Source organism: Lissotriton vulgaris, chromosome 6 (genome assembly GCF_964263255.1).
Source record: "Lissotriton vulgaris chromosome 6, aLisVul1.2, whole genome shotgun sequence".
Classification (NCBI taxonomy): Eukaryota; Metazoa; Chordata; class Amphibia; order Caudata; family Salamandridae; genus Lissotriton; species Lissotriton vulgaris.
The window spans coordinates 500,378,072-500,395,336 of NC_141694.1; the positions used below are offsets into that span (position 1 = coordinate 500,378,072).

At 42.5% G+C, this 17,265-nt stretch overlaps 1 protein-coding gene across 1 annotated transcript in view; it reads right to left on the reverse strand.

The window, feature by feature from the left end:
- Positions 1 to 17,265, reverse strand: part of LOC147707491 (CD109 antigen-like) — an 871,995-nt gene that overhangs the window by 42,261 nt on the left and 812,469 nt on the right. The window contains exon 30 of the mRNA XM_086926508.1: positions 4,952 to 5,094. Coding sequence (XP_086782634.1) covers positions 4,952 to 5,094 — 143 coding nt within the window. The remainder of the gene's footprint in view (positions 1 to 4,951; positions 5,095 to 17,265) is intronic.

The window sequence follows — 17,265 nt, forward strand, 5'->3', positions numbered from 1 at the left end:
CTCTCACCGCCCGCAGCCGGGAACCACAAACGCCTGACTTCCGCTTCCAAATCCAGGAAGTCAGGCAAGGGCCGGAAGGAAGCGCCCCAGCAACCACGGAGCCGCCGCACCTCCCGGAGCCACACACGAGAATGGCCGCGTCTCGCACAGCCCGGCAGCACAGAGACGCGGCCCGACACTGCCTCCATGCCTCCAGAGCCTCACCCCGCCGGAACAGACCTCGACTTCAACGAGCAGGGACAGAGGCAGCAGACAGCGTCACAGGAGACTCCCCAAGCCCGGCAGGAGGAGTCAGCCCGGAAGATTCAGCACCCACCCGAGGCCAAGCCACAGGTGAGACTCCAGGAGCCCACCGGCTCCTGGACCTAAAAACAGAAAAATGTCATCAGACAGAAAAAAGAACAGGAGGCATGCTGGGTACTGTACCCTTATGTACTCCCTATAGGGAGAGGGAGGGGCGTACCAGCATTCCTTCTTTCTTTTTTCTGTCGTGAGATGGACATATCTCACTTGTTATTAATGAAGGGGACGAGGACAGGAGGGACCTGGGGGTAATACATCAATCTCATTAAGACAGGTTAAGGGTACCGGAGATATGAATTTAACAATTTTTAAAACAAAAAGGGCCAAGAAAAAAGTAAAGCACCAATTATAATTCCCTATTCATAGTTTACCGGGACACAGATATGATTTCAGGTTGACCACAATGGTGTAGGGGTCGCATACACCACAGTGATACCTTTAGAGATCCAACGAGTGAAAGTTAAAGGCTGTAGCCTGCATGGGCCCCTCGAAGTGGATAGGTAATTGTCGAGCTCCAGCTGAAGCGGTGATTTTTAGTAACCAAACCTCAGAGAAGGACAAGCATGAATTTCGTAGCTAAACTGGTCTTCCACACAACAAAAAGGTCAGAGTGGGATGAACGTATTTTTTCCCCACATCGGGAGCTACTTTCCTGAGCAAAACACTGTGACTTGCCCCAGTTCTCCAGAGAAGGGAAAAATAACTAAGTCCCAATTTCTTGCCAACTGCTGGGAAAGGTATTTCTAGTCAGCTATGCAGCCCACAGCTCCCCAGGACAAATTTCTAGGAACCCGAATACTCTCCAGCCACTAGGAATCCTAGAAGGTCAAGTCCTGTGGGGTCAGCTAGGACCTTCTTGGTGTCAGAACGCCTTCTGTTTTTTGTGTCTCTAAAGCAGGCAAACAGGAGGCCAACCACTTGACCCCTCATGAACAGTTCTAGTAAAAAGTTAGCAGGAGTCTTTCAGTGAGTCCTCTTCTTCAGACAAGAGTCAGGAATCTTCTTCCAGCAGGGCTTACATCTTCAGTTCGGGTCTTCCCAAGCCCATGAATGTTCCGAGGAGGAGGAGAGTTTAGGCTTTAACCTCTGCACTAGCCAGTGATCGAAGGATCCAATCCTAACAATTTTCTCTCAGCTCCCACACCACCTTTTGCAGCAATTCCTGTTTTTGTCTTACTGTTAAATGTTTCAACATGGGAAGACCCTTCTGCGACTGCGCCTATTTTCTACTTCTTAGCCACATCCCTATTTAAATGAGCTCTCCTGCGATTCAACAAAGTCCAAACTGGTTCTCACCCCTACTGTGACTAGAGCTTGGCAGTCTACGAGGATCCTGGGAATTAACAGGAGAAGCACACCATGGCATATCCAAGTCAAAATATTGCAAAGTTGCTCTTCCTTCAAGAAATTGTTTCTGTCCACTCCTAGATAGCTAATCCATGCCAAGTGGTCAGCAGTTGGCACCCATCTGCTCTTCCTGGGCTTATGCAGCGCAAAGTAATTATTATAATGTAGGCCTGGGCGGTAAATTCTGTTCCGCTTGCCGTATTTGGGTAATTTTGCGTTCCGCGGAGAATGCGGAATTGCCAAAAATTCCACGGTTTTGCGGATTTTCTTTGCTTGTTCGCGCTTTCAAAATGCGTGTACACGAGATATTTCTCCCCGTGCACGCACACAGCAATCGCGAACAGGAAAAATGCATTGCGAACGGACAGAACAGGCAATTCTGCACGTTCGCAGAACGTTTGCATTCTTGCGGCAAATTTTTACAGTTTCACAGAGCTTTGCGGAGCGCGACTACGCATATTCCGCCCACCCCTAATAAAATGGTACATTTCCATTAAGTTATTAAAAATCAGATTAAATAAAATTTTGAAAATTCAGTAATTAATAACTTTGAAGCATTTTTCCAGCATTTTCCACGGTATATAAGAAATAAAGATTTGAATCCCACCTAAGCCTGTTCAGGGAAAACTCTAGCACAGTCTCCACAATGAAATGCCCTTTTGGCTTTATTATGCTTAAAGAGCACACTCGCCTCAGTATATAGTATATCCTATATTGATAGATTGGCACCCGACCCCTTGGGCTTACACAGCACATTTTAGAGGTTACTTTTGAATATATATATAAATAAGCTTTTCTTGCAGGGCAAAGACACTGTTCCCTGCCATGTGTCACTGCAGTGCATTTAAATTGCAGCCCAGCCATAGCATAGTGGCGCATTTGCAAGACCAATCTGTGATATACATACGTGTGTAGTATAAATAGGCACTACGGTCAACTTATGACATGTAACGTCTACAACCGTAGGTGTATTGTCTGTACCATCCAAATAAACAAAGGTATGGTGGCTTCTGCGATGTTATGTTTTTATCAGTGTTATGGTACAAATCACTGATCACACAGTCATCAAGAGGTATGCAATGCAGCAGGTACACAATACAGGAAGTACTCCTGCATGATGTACTCCTTGATGACTGTGTGACTACAAAGGGTATTGTGCCTCCCTCCTTAGACTGGATGGTGGGTATTACCTTAGTGAGGGTTTACAAGCACTAAGGCTAGGTAGGATTCACTCTGGTTCTTCTAGCGTATGGTTTTAACTTTTTACTATTGACTATTTAAAAGTCTAGGCCTTTAGGGATCCTTAGCCCTGACAAATGCCCCCAACTGATATAGGTGACCAAGAATAAGGTAGAAAAACGTTGGCGATAAGACAATGGCCATTGTGTTCTCATTCCAAAGTAGTAGTTGGCTTTAGATGCACCAGAGATCACCACTAATAAAGTTGAAAACCCGGTTACCTCTAGGTACCTTTAACTATACCTGGATCCCCCTGCTTTGTCCAGGAATTATCTTATTTAAGAACTCCCCCATCAAGTTTACAAGGAGGTTGAGCGCACCCTGGTGGTATTGCCCTACCAGAGTGGGTAGAGGTTGCCTATGATGAAGCATGTGACATTATGTGAGTGAGGCTGCCTCTTCCAATAAGGCTGGTCTTTCTTCTCTTCTTGGGCTTGCCCCTATCCTCACCAGAATCTTGGTAATTTAGATATGTGACTTGTACCATAACATTGATACAAACATCACTGCAGAAGTCACCATACCTTTATGTGTTTTGGCTCTTTACTTTGGGAGGGTGTATGGTGGCATACACTCCCCCTCTCCTTTTGTGTTTTGAGTTTTCTGCACCACATACAATGGTCATGCAGGCCAGTTAAATAGACAAATTGGATGAGACCAATTTTACTACAACCATTTTAGGGACAGAGTACTTACTGTAGTACTAAATGGTATTGTTAGAGTTCCCTGAGGTCCTAATACCAACAAACATATAGTCCATTTTATTCATTTCAAAGTTCACCTGTTAAATCACCCTACCGAGATTTGCTTTAGAAATAGTATTGCTAGATGCAATTGACCTTTTAGATTTCTCAAATGCCCCTGAAGAAAATCATTAACGGTTATAAAACAATTATCCTTAGGAAACTGCAGATGGCATCAACCAAATCATACACCTCCACAGGATGAAATGGTGCCAAATGCAGAGAGAAATAATTATACCCTGCGATGGGCAATTAAGCATGAATTCGAACATTTCACATTTGGATTTCTGTCAACAGAGTTCAAGTTCAAGTTCAAAAATTTGTATAGCGCACTACTCACCCAGAGGGTCTCAAGGCGCTTGAGGGAGGGGGGGAACTTTACTTATCGAATATCCAAGTTTTTAGTTGCTTTCTGAAGGAGAGGTGGTTCTGTGTAAGGCGGAGGTGGGTGGGGAGAGAATTCCAGGTTTTGGCCGCTAAGTAGGAGAAGGATCTTCCCCGCCCCATGGTGGATCTATGGATGCGCGGAATTGCGGTGAGGGCTTGATTGGACAATCGTAGTTGGCGGGTGGGGGTGTAGAAGGACAGTCACGTGTTGAGGCATTCGGGTCCTAGGTCGTAGAGGGCTTTGTGTGCGTGGGTGAGGAGACGGAACGTTATTCTCTTGTTGACAGGGAGCCAGAGGAGGTCTTTCAGGTGACCGGAAATGTGAGCTTGACGGGGGATGTCCAGTATGAGTCTGGCTGAGGCGTTTTGGATGCGTTGGAGTTTTTTCTGTAGTTTGGCTGTGGTTCCGGCGTAAAGGGTGTTTCCGTAATCCAGTCGGCTAGTGACCAGTGCGTGGGTGACCGTCTTTCTTGTTTCGGTGGGGATCCAACGGAAGATTTTTTTGAGCAAGCATAGGATGTTGAAGCATGATGATGAGACGGCGTTGACTTGTCTGGTCATCGAGAGGGAGGAGTCCAGGATGAAGCCAAGGTTACGTGAGTGGTCCGTAGGTATGGGTGCGGTTCCCAGGGCCGGTGGCCACCATGAGTCGTCCCAGGCAGAGGGGGATGAACCTAAGATGAGGACTTCCGTTTTGTCCGAGTTCAGTTTTAAACGGCTGTTCTTCATCCACTCGGCTACTTCTTTCATTCCTTCGTGTAAGTTGGTTGGTTCGTGTAAACCTGACCTTGCTCTCTTGTATTACTAAAACACAAAAAAGCACTTGAGTTCCATTTTACTATTATTATTTGATATATTAATCAACAACTGACATTAAATGTGTCACTTAAACATTCATGCAGTAATAAAGTGAAAGGGAACCATTTACTCACCTTGTGCATACATTTAAAATCATATGATTAATGTCATTTTTGTTGTCTTGGACAGTAATCTCTAAATAAAAAGCCTCTTCAGTTTTACCAGGCTTGCTCCTCACAGCAATCATTTGTTCTTTTACAGTGTAGAAAATATTCAGCTACACAGAGACAAAAAGCAAAAACGTATTAATATGAAAAGAAATGCTGTTACACCCCTCTACTTTTTTTAGAGAAAGTCCTCTGATATCGTCAAACGTTTAGTGACTTGTAAATATATATTTGTATGGATCACCTTTTTTGGCTTGATTGCATTAAACTACAATAAGAGTTACAACAAATATAAATACAGAAAATTAGACAATGCCACTCAAAGAAAACAGACGACTTTTAGCATTATCAAATATGATCCTGCAAATATTTCTATAATTGTATCATTTTTCAATGTTTTTATTTCTTTTAGCAAATGATGACGGAATGGTCACTAGAACAATTTCATCACTATATGGAGGAATTTCAAACACACAATTACACTAGATTTTGTCAGATGAGATTTCAAGAGATGACAACAGACCTCTCCAAGTTTTTCAATTAGTGTAGCACCTAATTCTCAAAGTTTCTCAAGTGAGAATTTTGGATGGTAATTTTTATAACATCATCGTGCAACACCTATTCATAATTCAGAAACTGAGAACTGCCTAAGTACAGCATGAAGTGCAAGAGCTAAATGTTTGCAATACCTTCACAGTCGTAAGTTACCCATTAGAGACTAGTCCGCCCGCCACCCTAATGGAGATTGGGACCGCCCGCCATAAGGGCGGGGGTCCCATTGTGGGTATTAGGATGTGCCCGCCACAGTGGCGGGCACATCCTATATGTTTTACATTGTGGCGGGCGGTGCTCTCTGCACCGCCCGCCACAATGTAAAACATAAGTTGACGCATTCACACATGCAAAGCGGCAGGCACCGCACGGTGCCTGCCGCTTAGCACATGTACATGTGGGGGGTACCATAGGTACCCCCCATGTGCCCCCTGACAGTGGCGTCAACCTGGGGGCCCTGCAGGGGGCCCCCGCAGCAATCTCCGCATGCCTTTCCTTGGCGGCAATGCCGCCGCGGAAAGGCCCACACATTTTGCCATTGTAATATGGCTGGCGGTGTACATTGGACACCGCCACCATATTCATCTATTACCGCCGGTAAAGTGGCGGATGGTCTTCCCGTCCGCCGCTGTCCCCTCCGCCTTCCTAATCTGGCGGAGGGGAAAACGAGAGTGGTTGTCGGGCGGAGGCAATCCGCCCATTATCCTAATGGACCCCTAAATGTGGATGTTCACAGAAGAGCGAACATCATAACTTTGTGGCTATTCAAAAGCATGGGTAATGCATTTCATGCACTTGTCTGCACATCTAAATTGATACCTAAATTATAAAAGTATACACTGAGTAAAAAATAAGGAAAAGTGCACTAATACCCACTACTTATACTATGAGTTTATTGGAAGACAGTCTCTATGTAAATATATTTTGGGCAACATAAAAAGGAATTAAATATCCTTAATTAGTATTTGACGTTATTTCTTAGCCCCGCACTTGAAATTTCAAAATGTGAAGATTCGTCATATGTAGGTTTAGGCAAACCATGCATATTCTAGAAATATTTTAGGATCTAAAGTACTTGTGGATGTTTACCTATTGAAACATATCTTCCTATACGTGTCTTGCTAGCATAAGTTATAAACCTTTGCAACAAGTACCTCAGGAGAACCTTGGAACTTTCTTTGTGGCTTAGTGATTCATGAAGGCCCTATTCACTAAGCAGCTTTACTTCAACTTGGTGCTCCAGTTTCTGGAGAGGTTAAAGCAGAGAAAGGAACTGTTACTTGCCTGTAATCCTAGATCTCCTCAAGGGGAATCTTCATTATAGTCATAAGGACTGAATTGTCCTTCCCACATGAGGGATCCCAGAGCACTTTTTACATCAATATACATAAAATGTTTTTCTTTTGAAAAGCCTATTTTTAGGCTTTTTTAAATGAAAAAAACTAAGTATTTTTAGCAGCCTTTAAAATGGCTATATTGGACAATTTTCACCAACATGTTTTAAAGAACAATTCAATGTTAAATACTGTAAAAGAGTTACTATAAATAACATGGTCAAGAAAATCCTTTCACAGAACTTTTCAAAGGAAGGGTGAGAGGAAATAGGGACAATGTAGCCTAATAAGCTAGAAAAAAACACTGCTCAATTAGGGAATAACATACCACAAGTACTGCCAAGTACAGTTGAGCCAATACTATTTTTATGGGATCAAGGCTAATGATAGGACTAAGATCAGTTTATTTTGGTTGCTTATGACTAAAATGAAAATTCCTCTTGAGGAGAACTAGGATTATCAATATGTAACCATTCCTTCTCCTCCTTGGGATTTTCATTATTAGTAAGAAGCACTAAATAGAATAGCAAGACCATCCCCAACAAAGATGGAAAAAATGGTTTGAAAAATGTACTTCAGCAACCAAACAGATTCTGCAAAGCAATTTGTTCTACTATTTGGCATCAGCTCTGGAATCTGCGACAACTCAATAATGTCTTGTAAAACTGTTTGTAGACAAGGTAGCCACATAACATATATCAGCAGTGGATATACTCCATAATAAGATATTTTTACTTTGGGGGACCGGGCTAGATGGAGTGATATACAGTGAGATTACCGTGGATTAGGGGCATATCATAGCCCATGTGCACTCTACTGTTGAATAGTACAAGGGCGTATTTTGGCCCTCATTTGTTGACAATCGCTAATATAGTGCTTTTCAACTAACTTTGTTGTTTGAATACAGACACTTCTTTCCCACTTATGGCTTGACAACTATCAGATAACAGTGGTTAACCTAGGAGGGGGAAACCATGGCGGCCGGCTAACGGGCGGGTCGCGGGTGAACTCAAGTGCGTCACAGAAATAGTAAATACAGTGACCATAGGAAAGCGAAACACAATCTGGAATCTGGGATTTGAAAAGTGGAAAATACCTTGAAGCTGATCGGATGTCCATGGGAGAATCGGGGGTTGAGGAGTGTCGCAGCGGCGAAGAGCGGGTGGAGTGTGGTGAGCAGAGCAGGGAGAGCACTGAAGTTTGGTTTTCAGATATATAAAGAGCTCCTGCAAGAGATGGTAAGTGAAGGGAGACAATAAAAGTAAAAGCGGAAAGAAAGAGAAAGCCCTTAAGGGGGGTGCAGGTATTACAGGACCTAGGGGAAAGAGAGTGGTGGAAGCGCCCTGGAGCTGTTTAATCTTGTTTTGGTAGACGAGGAAGGTGAAACAGTGAGGCAAAAAAGAGGTTAAGACCAAAGAAGTAAGCAGGTCTAGATCTACTATAGCTCATAATAAGATTCTAAAGAAGCCCATCCCTGATCATAAGATTGAGGTTACTCCTTTGCTCAGGACATTTTGAAGGTCTTGCCAAAAATTTTAATTTAGGACAAAGCGAAGGGAGGTTTTGAAGAGTTAAATAAAAATCTAGAAGGAGTAAGTGAAAGGATGGAGCAGACTAATATGGGCAACTGGTCCAGGCATTTGAGTCCAATCCGTTATCAGGTTTTGGCACCTGACGTAGATACTAGGACTAAAACAACCGACTTGGCAGGCTCAGGCACTAGTGAGAAAAGAAGCTGAAAGAGAAGCTGGGGGGAGTCCGGGTAATGTGGGGAGGGGAGACCAATCTGACCGGTCTGTAGGCGCACTTCTTACTACCCTCAAGCTTGAAATAAAGAGCAGATTTGAAACCTCAGAGTCTAATCAGAAGGAGATCAGAGCTGCTTGTGAAATTTTGGAAAAGAAAATTGATGACTTAAGTAACAGAACATAGACGTTAGAAGGTGAGGTTAAAGGCCTCAAAGAGATCATTAAAGCTATTATAGTTGAAATTGAGTGTTGCAAAACAAGGGAGAAAGAACAGCAGGAGAGGGTCGAAAGGTTAGAGACTATTCAAAGGAGGAATAACTTTAAGATCTTAAATATTCCGGAGGCCGAAGAAGAAGGTATTAAAACTTTTATAGTAGAGTTAATTAAGAGGGAAATGCAGCTGGAGAAAAGCGAAGAAGAGATTGCAAGAGACATTTAAAGGATTCATAGGGACCCTTACAGACTGAACACAAATCGAACTAAACCAAGGATTATCTTAGTTAATTTCCTAACCAACACACTGAAGGAGAACATCCTGGCCAAGGCATTGAGGAAAGAAAATCGATGGAGGTGGACAGGACTAGGTTTGAAATTAGCTCTGATTTGTCTAGTGTCAATAGGCAGTGGGAATTGGGAAAAAGAATTGAGGCTTTGGTTCAGCTGAAATTCCCCGCCTTTTTTAAAGTGATGTTTGACAATAGAATGCTCTCTTTTCGATTTGTTGAGGAGGTGGACAAGTTTATTGAACCAATTCTGCCTGGGGGCTAGTGAGATGATATGGAATAAAGGGTCACTGTAGTGTTAAGATAGGTCACTGTAGTGTTAAGATTAAAGATAATTGAGTCCTACATAGTACATGTATAAGTTTTATTTATTTTAGGTTTATTTACTGAGACACACTTTGGGGGATGCCCATAGGGCTTAGGCCATGAAGAATCGGGTAGGGTTTTCCATGGGTGGAGGGTGTAAGGTGCACAGGGTGGGGAGCATACGGGATAAAATAAAAACAAAGTCCTCAGAAGTCTCGTTGATACTATGCCAGTGTGTGGAGTCTGATTTTGGCGATTATGGGTGAGAAAGGAATAAGGGAGATAAAAATTATTTCATGGAACGTGAATGGGCTTCGGGTGAAAGGTAGGCGGGAGAGAATTTTACTATATCTAAGGGATTGTCCTGCGCAAATAGTTATTTTACAAGAGACACATCTAATGGAGGAAGAATGTAGAGAGATGTTCAAAGCTAGAAGATGGGTTTTTCAGGTTCTCCTTACAAAATAGACTATAGTTACAAAAGGAGCGGCTATCTTGTTTAAACAAGGGATGAATATTTCAGTTGAGAGTAACATCTCAAGTATAGCATGTAGATGGTTGTGGGGTAAAGTAAATACTTTTGCACAGAAACATACACTAGTAGGGTACTATGGTCCGAATCAGGATGATACTGGCCCGTTGGAGGATTTATTTACTGAACTTTTACATTTTCCAGATCTAATCATTGAGTCAGGTGAGTTTAATGCAGTTTTAGATCATAAAATAGATACGTCCCTGAACAGCAGAAAAGTAGTTAACCCCAAGATGTCGAAATAAATAAGATTAATTTTGACCCAAATGGGACTTAGCGACATTTGGCGACTTAAGGCAGGAATACAGAAAGGCTTTACGTTTTACAACACAAAATATAGACATCACTCACGTATCGATTACTTTCTGGTGGATGATAAATTAACGGATCAAGTTTTAGATGTAAAACATGTAGGAGTGCACCTGTCCGACCATACAGCAATTCTATTACATTTGAAGGGGTGTGAGGGGTCTGTTCAGTCTAGGTGGACATTAGATCATACGATATTACTAGAAGAAGGGGTTTTAGATATTCTGAAGGAAGAGGCAAAGGATTTTTTTTGTAATAATCAGGGTTCATCTATGATAGGGGTAGTATGGGATGCATACAAGGCCTTTCTAAGAGTTAGATTGGGTTCTTAGGCTGCCGAACAAAGGCAGGCATATCATAAAGGGGTGCTAGAGTTAGAGGAGCAAATCCGGAGTTTAGAAAAGAACTTGATTTCTTCATAGACTCCGATGGACCAGGAAAAGATCCTAGGTGAAATAACTAAGATAAAAATAAATCTAACCGGAATTTTGCAGGACAGGGTCAGAAGAAATGGGAGTCTAGTCGATTAGCTCATTTTTTTTGTGTTCAAATCGTTTTTATTAGTGAAAGAAAGAAAAGAAAAGCAAATAGTTATAAATCAATAATACATACAATCATGGTTCTTACATTGTTGAGTCAGATAGAAATAAAAATTAAGTTAAGTCAATATCGAGATTGATCCAGAACCATGCCTTCCTTGGAGGATAGGCAAGCAGTCATGAGGATGTTGCTTACTTGAGAGATGGTAATATATTGCAGTAAATATATTTGAATAGGGTATTAGAGCAGAAACATAGTTCTGTGACACAATATCAGGAAACAGCACCAAAGTGCAACTCGGTGTGGTCTTAAATAATAAGCGGTAATAAAGTATATACAATAAGTAAACAACTGTCGTTCATGCATCTGATTTCCATGGTACAGAAGTGAAACCACAGTGGAGCTCAACACCTAGTGTCTAACATCTTGCTAGTAGTGTAGTGTAGTATGAAAGTATAGCAGCGTACTCATTTGTGACTTGCATCTGGGTGGCTACGTGACTGGCCTTCTAAAGGGCATTCTAAAGGGCTTGGGGAGTATTGGACAGACTACGGTGGATCGAAGGAGAAGGAGGATGTATCAAGAGTGGACCAAAGTTTTTTGTTGGCAACTTGCCAAGGGGAAGAGTGTAGAGCAGGGTTGTCCACTCCTCTGATACAGGATAGCCAGGACAACTTTGCACGCTAGGGTAAGTAGCAGATCAAGGAGTTGGCGATCGTGATCCATTAATAATATCGGATCAATGGCTCCCAGAATTATATAAATAAATTCTCTCTTCGGTTTGATGTTGAATATGTGCTCAATATAGTCAAAGATGTTGGACCAATATTTGTGTAGCATAGGACACTGGAATAGCATGTGTGGCAGGTCGCCATCCGCTAGGGAGCAATTCCAACAAGTGGGGGTGTCTCTTAGTTTAAGTTTAAATAATTTCTGGGGGGTCCAGAATACCCTGTTGAGTATCATGTATTTGGTTTGCGAGAGGATTGGGGATACCTTGTGTGTGAGGGCTGAAGCGTGGATCTTACCCCAGTCAATGTCTATGCCCGTACTGTTAGGTTCTGCCTCCCATTTAAGTTTGTTCCGTCTCAGTGATTTTCCTAATGACAGTGAGAGCAATTTGTATACTTTCGAGACAAAGTGACCTGTAGATTGTAGGCGGGGGAGTGACGATTTTAACCAGGGGTCTGAGAATGTGAACAAGCGCGTGGACAAGGCTGACTTCAGTTTTAGAAATGCATAAAAGTCAATTGGTTGAAGGGAATGTTTAGACTGGATCTAGGAGAATGGTAATGGCATGTGCTCATCGTAAAGGTCCGAAACTATGTTTATGCCTTTATCCGACCAATGTTCCCAAGCAGGGACGTACCTTTGATCTTGATGAGCGGGTTACGCCATAGGGATGAGGAAGCCGACTTCTTCATCTGTAGGCCAGAGTTATGGGTTTGGTCTAGTCTGAGAAGAGCTCTCTTGGTGTTAAGCATAATGTACTTAGAATGTGCAAGGTGTGACAGGTCCATGGTGAGTATCGTTGGGAGAGGAGCTTTGCCTATGATGGATTTCTCTATATTGATCCACAGTGGTGTATAGCCAGAGTCGTCAGTGAACCAGCAAGCCCCCTGTTTGCACAGAAAAGCGGCTTGATAGTTCCTGAAATTGGGTAGGCCCAAACCACCTTTTACTTTTGGGAGTTGCAGTTTTTTCATAGATATTCTGGGTTTCTTCCCTTTTCACAGGAAGTTACTAAGTAACTTGTCCATTTTTTGTAGAAAGTCCTCTGAGAAGGTCATAGGGAGCATGCTTGCCATATAAATAATTAAGGGGGTGACCATCATCTTTAATGTCTCCGCTCTTCCCCACCACAACAAGAATTTGGGAGACCAACCCTCCAGGAGGTTGTGTACTTTCTTTAGAAGTAAATCCTCGTAAATTTTTAGTGTCATAATTAGGTACCTCTCAAACTCCAGGCCCAGGTATTTTAAGCTCTTCGGTTGCCAGGTAAGTCCTGAGTCGCCTCGGATATTTTTATCACTCATATTGTTTAGTATTTAACCTCGGTTTTGTCCTTGTTTAGGGAGGAGCCAGACACGCCAGAGAATTCCTTGATCGTGGAAAGCAAGGCAGGTATGGCTCTATCCGCCTGTTCACTTAGAACCAGAATGTCATCATCGTAGGCTGTGAGTTTAACGATGCAATCGTTAAATGGAATTCCCGGGAGGTTAGCATTCTCCCGAATTTGATACAGGAAGGGTTCGATTGCTAGGAGGAATAGGGATGGGGACAAGGGCATCCCTGTCTGGTGCCCTGTTCCAGTTTGAAAGGTGAGGAGTAAGCTCCACCAGCCCTCACTCTTGCAGTAGGACAGGCATATAGTGACATTACCATTTTAGTAAAGAGAGGACCCAGCTTGAATTTGTGTAGTACAGCTTCCAAGTATATCAAATCCACCTTGTCAAACGCTTTTTCTGCGTCCAGGGTTATCGCGGTGGTGGGCGTGGACAGGAGCTTAGCTTTTTCAATTACGTGGGCTAGGATTCTGGTATTGTCACTTGACAGTCTATTTTTTAGGAAGCCGGCTTGCGAGGGATGGATTAAGGACGGCAGGACTTTCTGGAAACGTTGTGCTAGAATTGAGGCCAAAAGCTTACAGTCTAAGTTTATTAACGAGATGGGTCTATAGTTTTTGGGGAGCTTAGAATCTTTCCCATCCTTTGGTATCACGGCGATCACCGCTTTTGCCAGCGTTCCCTTTACTTTGCCCGTTACACTGATCTCATGAAACATGTTCAGGAGTGGTGGTGTGAGCGTTTGCGCAAAACTTTTATAACATTTTGCCGTGAAGCCGTCTGGACCAGGGGCCTTTCCACATTTAAGTGACTTGATCGCACTTCTGACCTCTGCCTCGGATATTGGTTCGTTTAAGGATTCTTGATCTGAAGGGGTAAGTGCTAGTAATGCACACTTGGAGAGGTAGTCCTCCACTTTCTCCTTTTTCACATTTACATTCTTTGCATACAACTTCTCATAGAAGTCTTTGAATAATTTGGCAATTTTAATGGGGTCCGAATTGGGTGTGCCTTTGTCGGTTCGGTTCGGTTCAAAAAAACTTTATTCGATTCGGAAAAGAATCATAAAAGTCAAACATTTTACAGACATGATTTAGAAATGTTTTTTAAAAGACAGTCTTAAAATTAAACATTGAACTGGTAAAGCACATTAATTAATATATTCACAAGTAGAAAAACATTGGAAGGGCGTACTGAAAATAGGGCCCAAACCGTTTACTTTCAATCAACTTATGTTAATTCATAAATTATTCGTACTAGGGTATACATCAGGGGGGGCAAAGGAAAAAAGTCACAATACAACATTATACATGGGCAATGACAGAGGTTCTTTAGGCCAAATTAACCATACCGTTTTCTAATTAAGAGTGACACTCGTATGAAGTTTAACATCGCACAACAAATGCCAGAGGATGACAAAGATAACAAGTAGTCATAACCCTCATTATAATTACATGGTTGCTTCTCCTTCAGAATAGGCTTAATAAACCTAATTCTCGGGTCCTTATATAAGGGACAAAAGAGAACAACATGCATAGTGCTTTGACTAGCTTTGTTGTTACAAGGACAAGGGGGCAGCCTCTCACGCCAACCCCCTTGTTTAGGAAACGCAAAAAGAAAGTGCAAGATGTTTAGCCTAAACCTTGTCAGATAGAATCGCCATTGCACATGAGTTGTGAAGGTTAAATAAAACTGATGCTGTAAATTAACCATAGGACCAAATTGCCTAGCCAGGGAATGTACATGTGAGGATTTCCAATAACTTGATTTAATGACAGTTTTAATGTCTCCCTGTATTTTTTCAGGGTTATCAAAGATGTCACCCAAACCTATTTTATGGAGCATTTCATTGACATATGATAACAAGGGAATCTGTTTCCCATTTTCCAGTTTTAGACAGTCATGGAGAATGTCTCTAGAGAGCTGTAGGTCCTCTGATAGCCATATTTTGCCCCATAATAGTAAGGGAGAAAGACGAATGGTATCGCTCACATAACTCAAACCTATTTCATCATGGGCAAATTTATTTGATGAACCTGATGGAATAGCCAATACACGCTTTATAAATTTGTTCTCCATGATTTGTATCGTGGCAGGGCTTTCAGTCCCCCAAACCCCAGCCCCATAAGTAGCTACCGACAAACATTTTGATTTGTACAGGGTTTTTAGATGTGTGACAGGTTTTTGACCTAGTTTGCCACAGAAGCGAAACAGACCTTCTATAGAGCGACTAGCGCTCTGGACTCGAATCTTCATTAACGGGGCCCAACTTAATTTATTATTAAAAAGGTTTCCCAGATAGTTAAAATGTTCTACCTTTTCAGTGGTAGAATTGTTTACTACAAACTTTCTGGATTTGGTCCCCTTTGGGCCACAGACCATAACAAAGGATTTGGTTAAATTTACCTTCAGATCTAGGTCCAACATGAAGTTGTTAAAGGCATCAAGACAGATCTGCATGCTATTTCCTGTGAGTGTCATAAGTACCGTGTCGTCGGCATAAGAAAGCATTGGTATGCTCCTGCCGTTGACCTTTGGGAAGTCGTGACAATGGTCCAACAGGTACTTTTCCAGGCCATTTGTGTACACAAGGAACAAAAAAGGGGCTAATATGCATCCTTGTCGTACGCCCTCAGTTGAGAGGATAGATTTAGTTTTTTCCCCCCCCTGGCCCGAACCTTATGGCTACAGTTGTTGATTCATGCAGTCTACGGAGCAAGGTGACCAAGGGTTCCTCAAAGCCCATATCCCCCATCATTTGCCAGAGCTTGCTCCGACACACAGTGTCGAATGCGCTTGAAAGGTCCATGAAGGCAAGGTGGATGGAGGAATTCCTTGCCTTCATGTACTTTCCAATAATTAGAGCCAAGTTCAGTCATTGTTCGACCGTCCCTTTACCCTTTCTGAACCCATATTGGGAATTCACAATAAGGCCCACCGAATCTGCCCATGTTTCCAGTCTGGCTAAAATGACCCTACCCAATAATTTACAAGATGCATCAATTAGTGAAATTGGGCAATAGCATCGGGGGTCAGATCTATCGCCCTTCTTAAAAATCAGCACCACTACTGCCTCCTTCCATGATGCCGGGATGCGGCCAATAACAACTGCTCTAAACACGTTTAACAGTAAAGGGGCCCAAACCTTGACATTATGCCTGAAGAAATCCAAAGGTACTAAATCGGGGCCAGGGGCTTTTAATAATATGCCTTTCCTCAAGGCATCTTCCACCTCTTGCAAAGTAAGCGATGAGCTCAGGGACAAAGATGTTTGTGAGACCACCAGCTCCCTAGCGTCTCCTGATGATGGTTCCTGGATTAAAATTCCATTTGGGTTAAAAATTTTCACAAAGTGTGATTCCCATGTTTCACCTGTAATCTGCATCACAATGTTATCCTTGCCATTACTCGTGAAGAGGGGACGATTAATGACTTCCCAAAAAAGCCTGCTATCTTTTAATTCCGAGGCCTTCTCTAGATCTTCCCAGGCTAGGTTTTTTAAATCCTGCTTCCTTGTTCTTATGGCCTCTTTATAGGCCAGTCTGGACGTTCTAACCAGCTCTTTATCCCTTGGTTTTTGTTTTAATGCTATTTTCAAGGATTTATGTGATGCAGAGCACGCGGCATCGAACCATCTAGGGCCCATCCATTTATTTTTCCCAATTGGTTTTTTGAGACGCTCAGCTACATGCCCACATAAAGATTCAAAATTCCCTATGACCTTTTCAGGGTTAGCTGTAGGTGTTAGACATGCCTCATATTCGGAACTATATCCATTTAGGATCTCTGCCTCAAGACCAGCAGCGTCTATTTTACCCCATTTGAGAGTAATGCCTTGATTCCTGTTATACTTTATAGATTGCTCCCAGACAAGATGTTTGAGTTTAACAGGACAAAGCAGGGATAACATTAGAGGGTTATGGTCACTGGCAGCATTTGCAATTACCTCCAACTTATCGACATAATGAAAATACCCACTAGACACAATTGCGAAGTCAATAAAACTCATCGTGCCTCTACTTCCCTGAAAGGTTGGTATCGGAGCCGAATTTGGACCAACCCAGGGCTCCACTATACATAGAACATTTAGGATGATGATATTATTTAAAGCATCCCCCTGGAGTGTGTGTTTGAAGTGTGTCAGAGGATGTTCATGGGAGTCTTTCAAACCACACACATTCGAGTCCCCATGGCTGCATAATGAGCAATTGAAATCTCCCACCCAGATGATAAAAAGTAGGGGTTGTTCACGACGTGCCCTGGCTATAGCCTCCTCCAGTTTCGATATTACAGTTGTCTCATTATCATCAAAGATATTATAATACCCATTAATCAATAACAGTGGTTCAGGGAACAAATTGTCCAACATTAGCAATTGAAACCATGGGGTG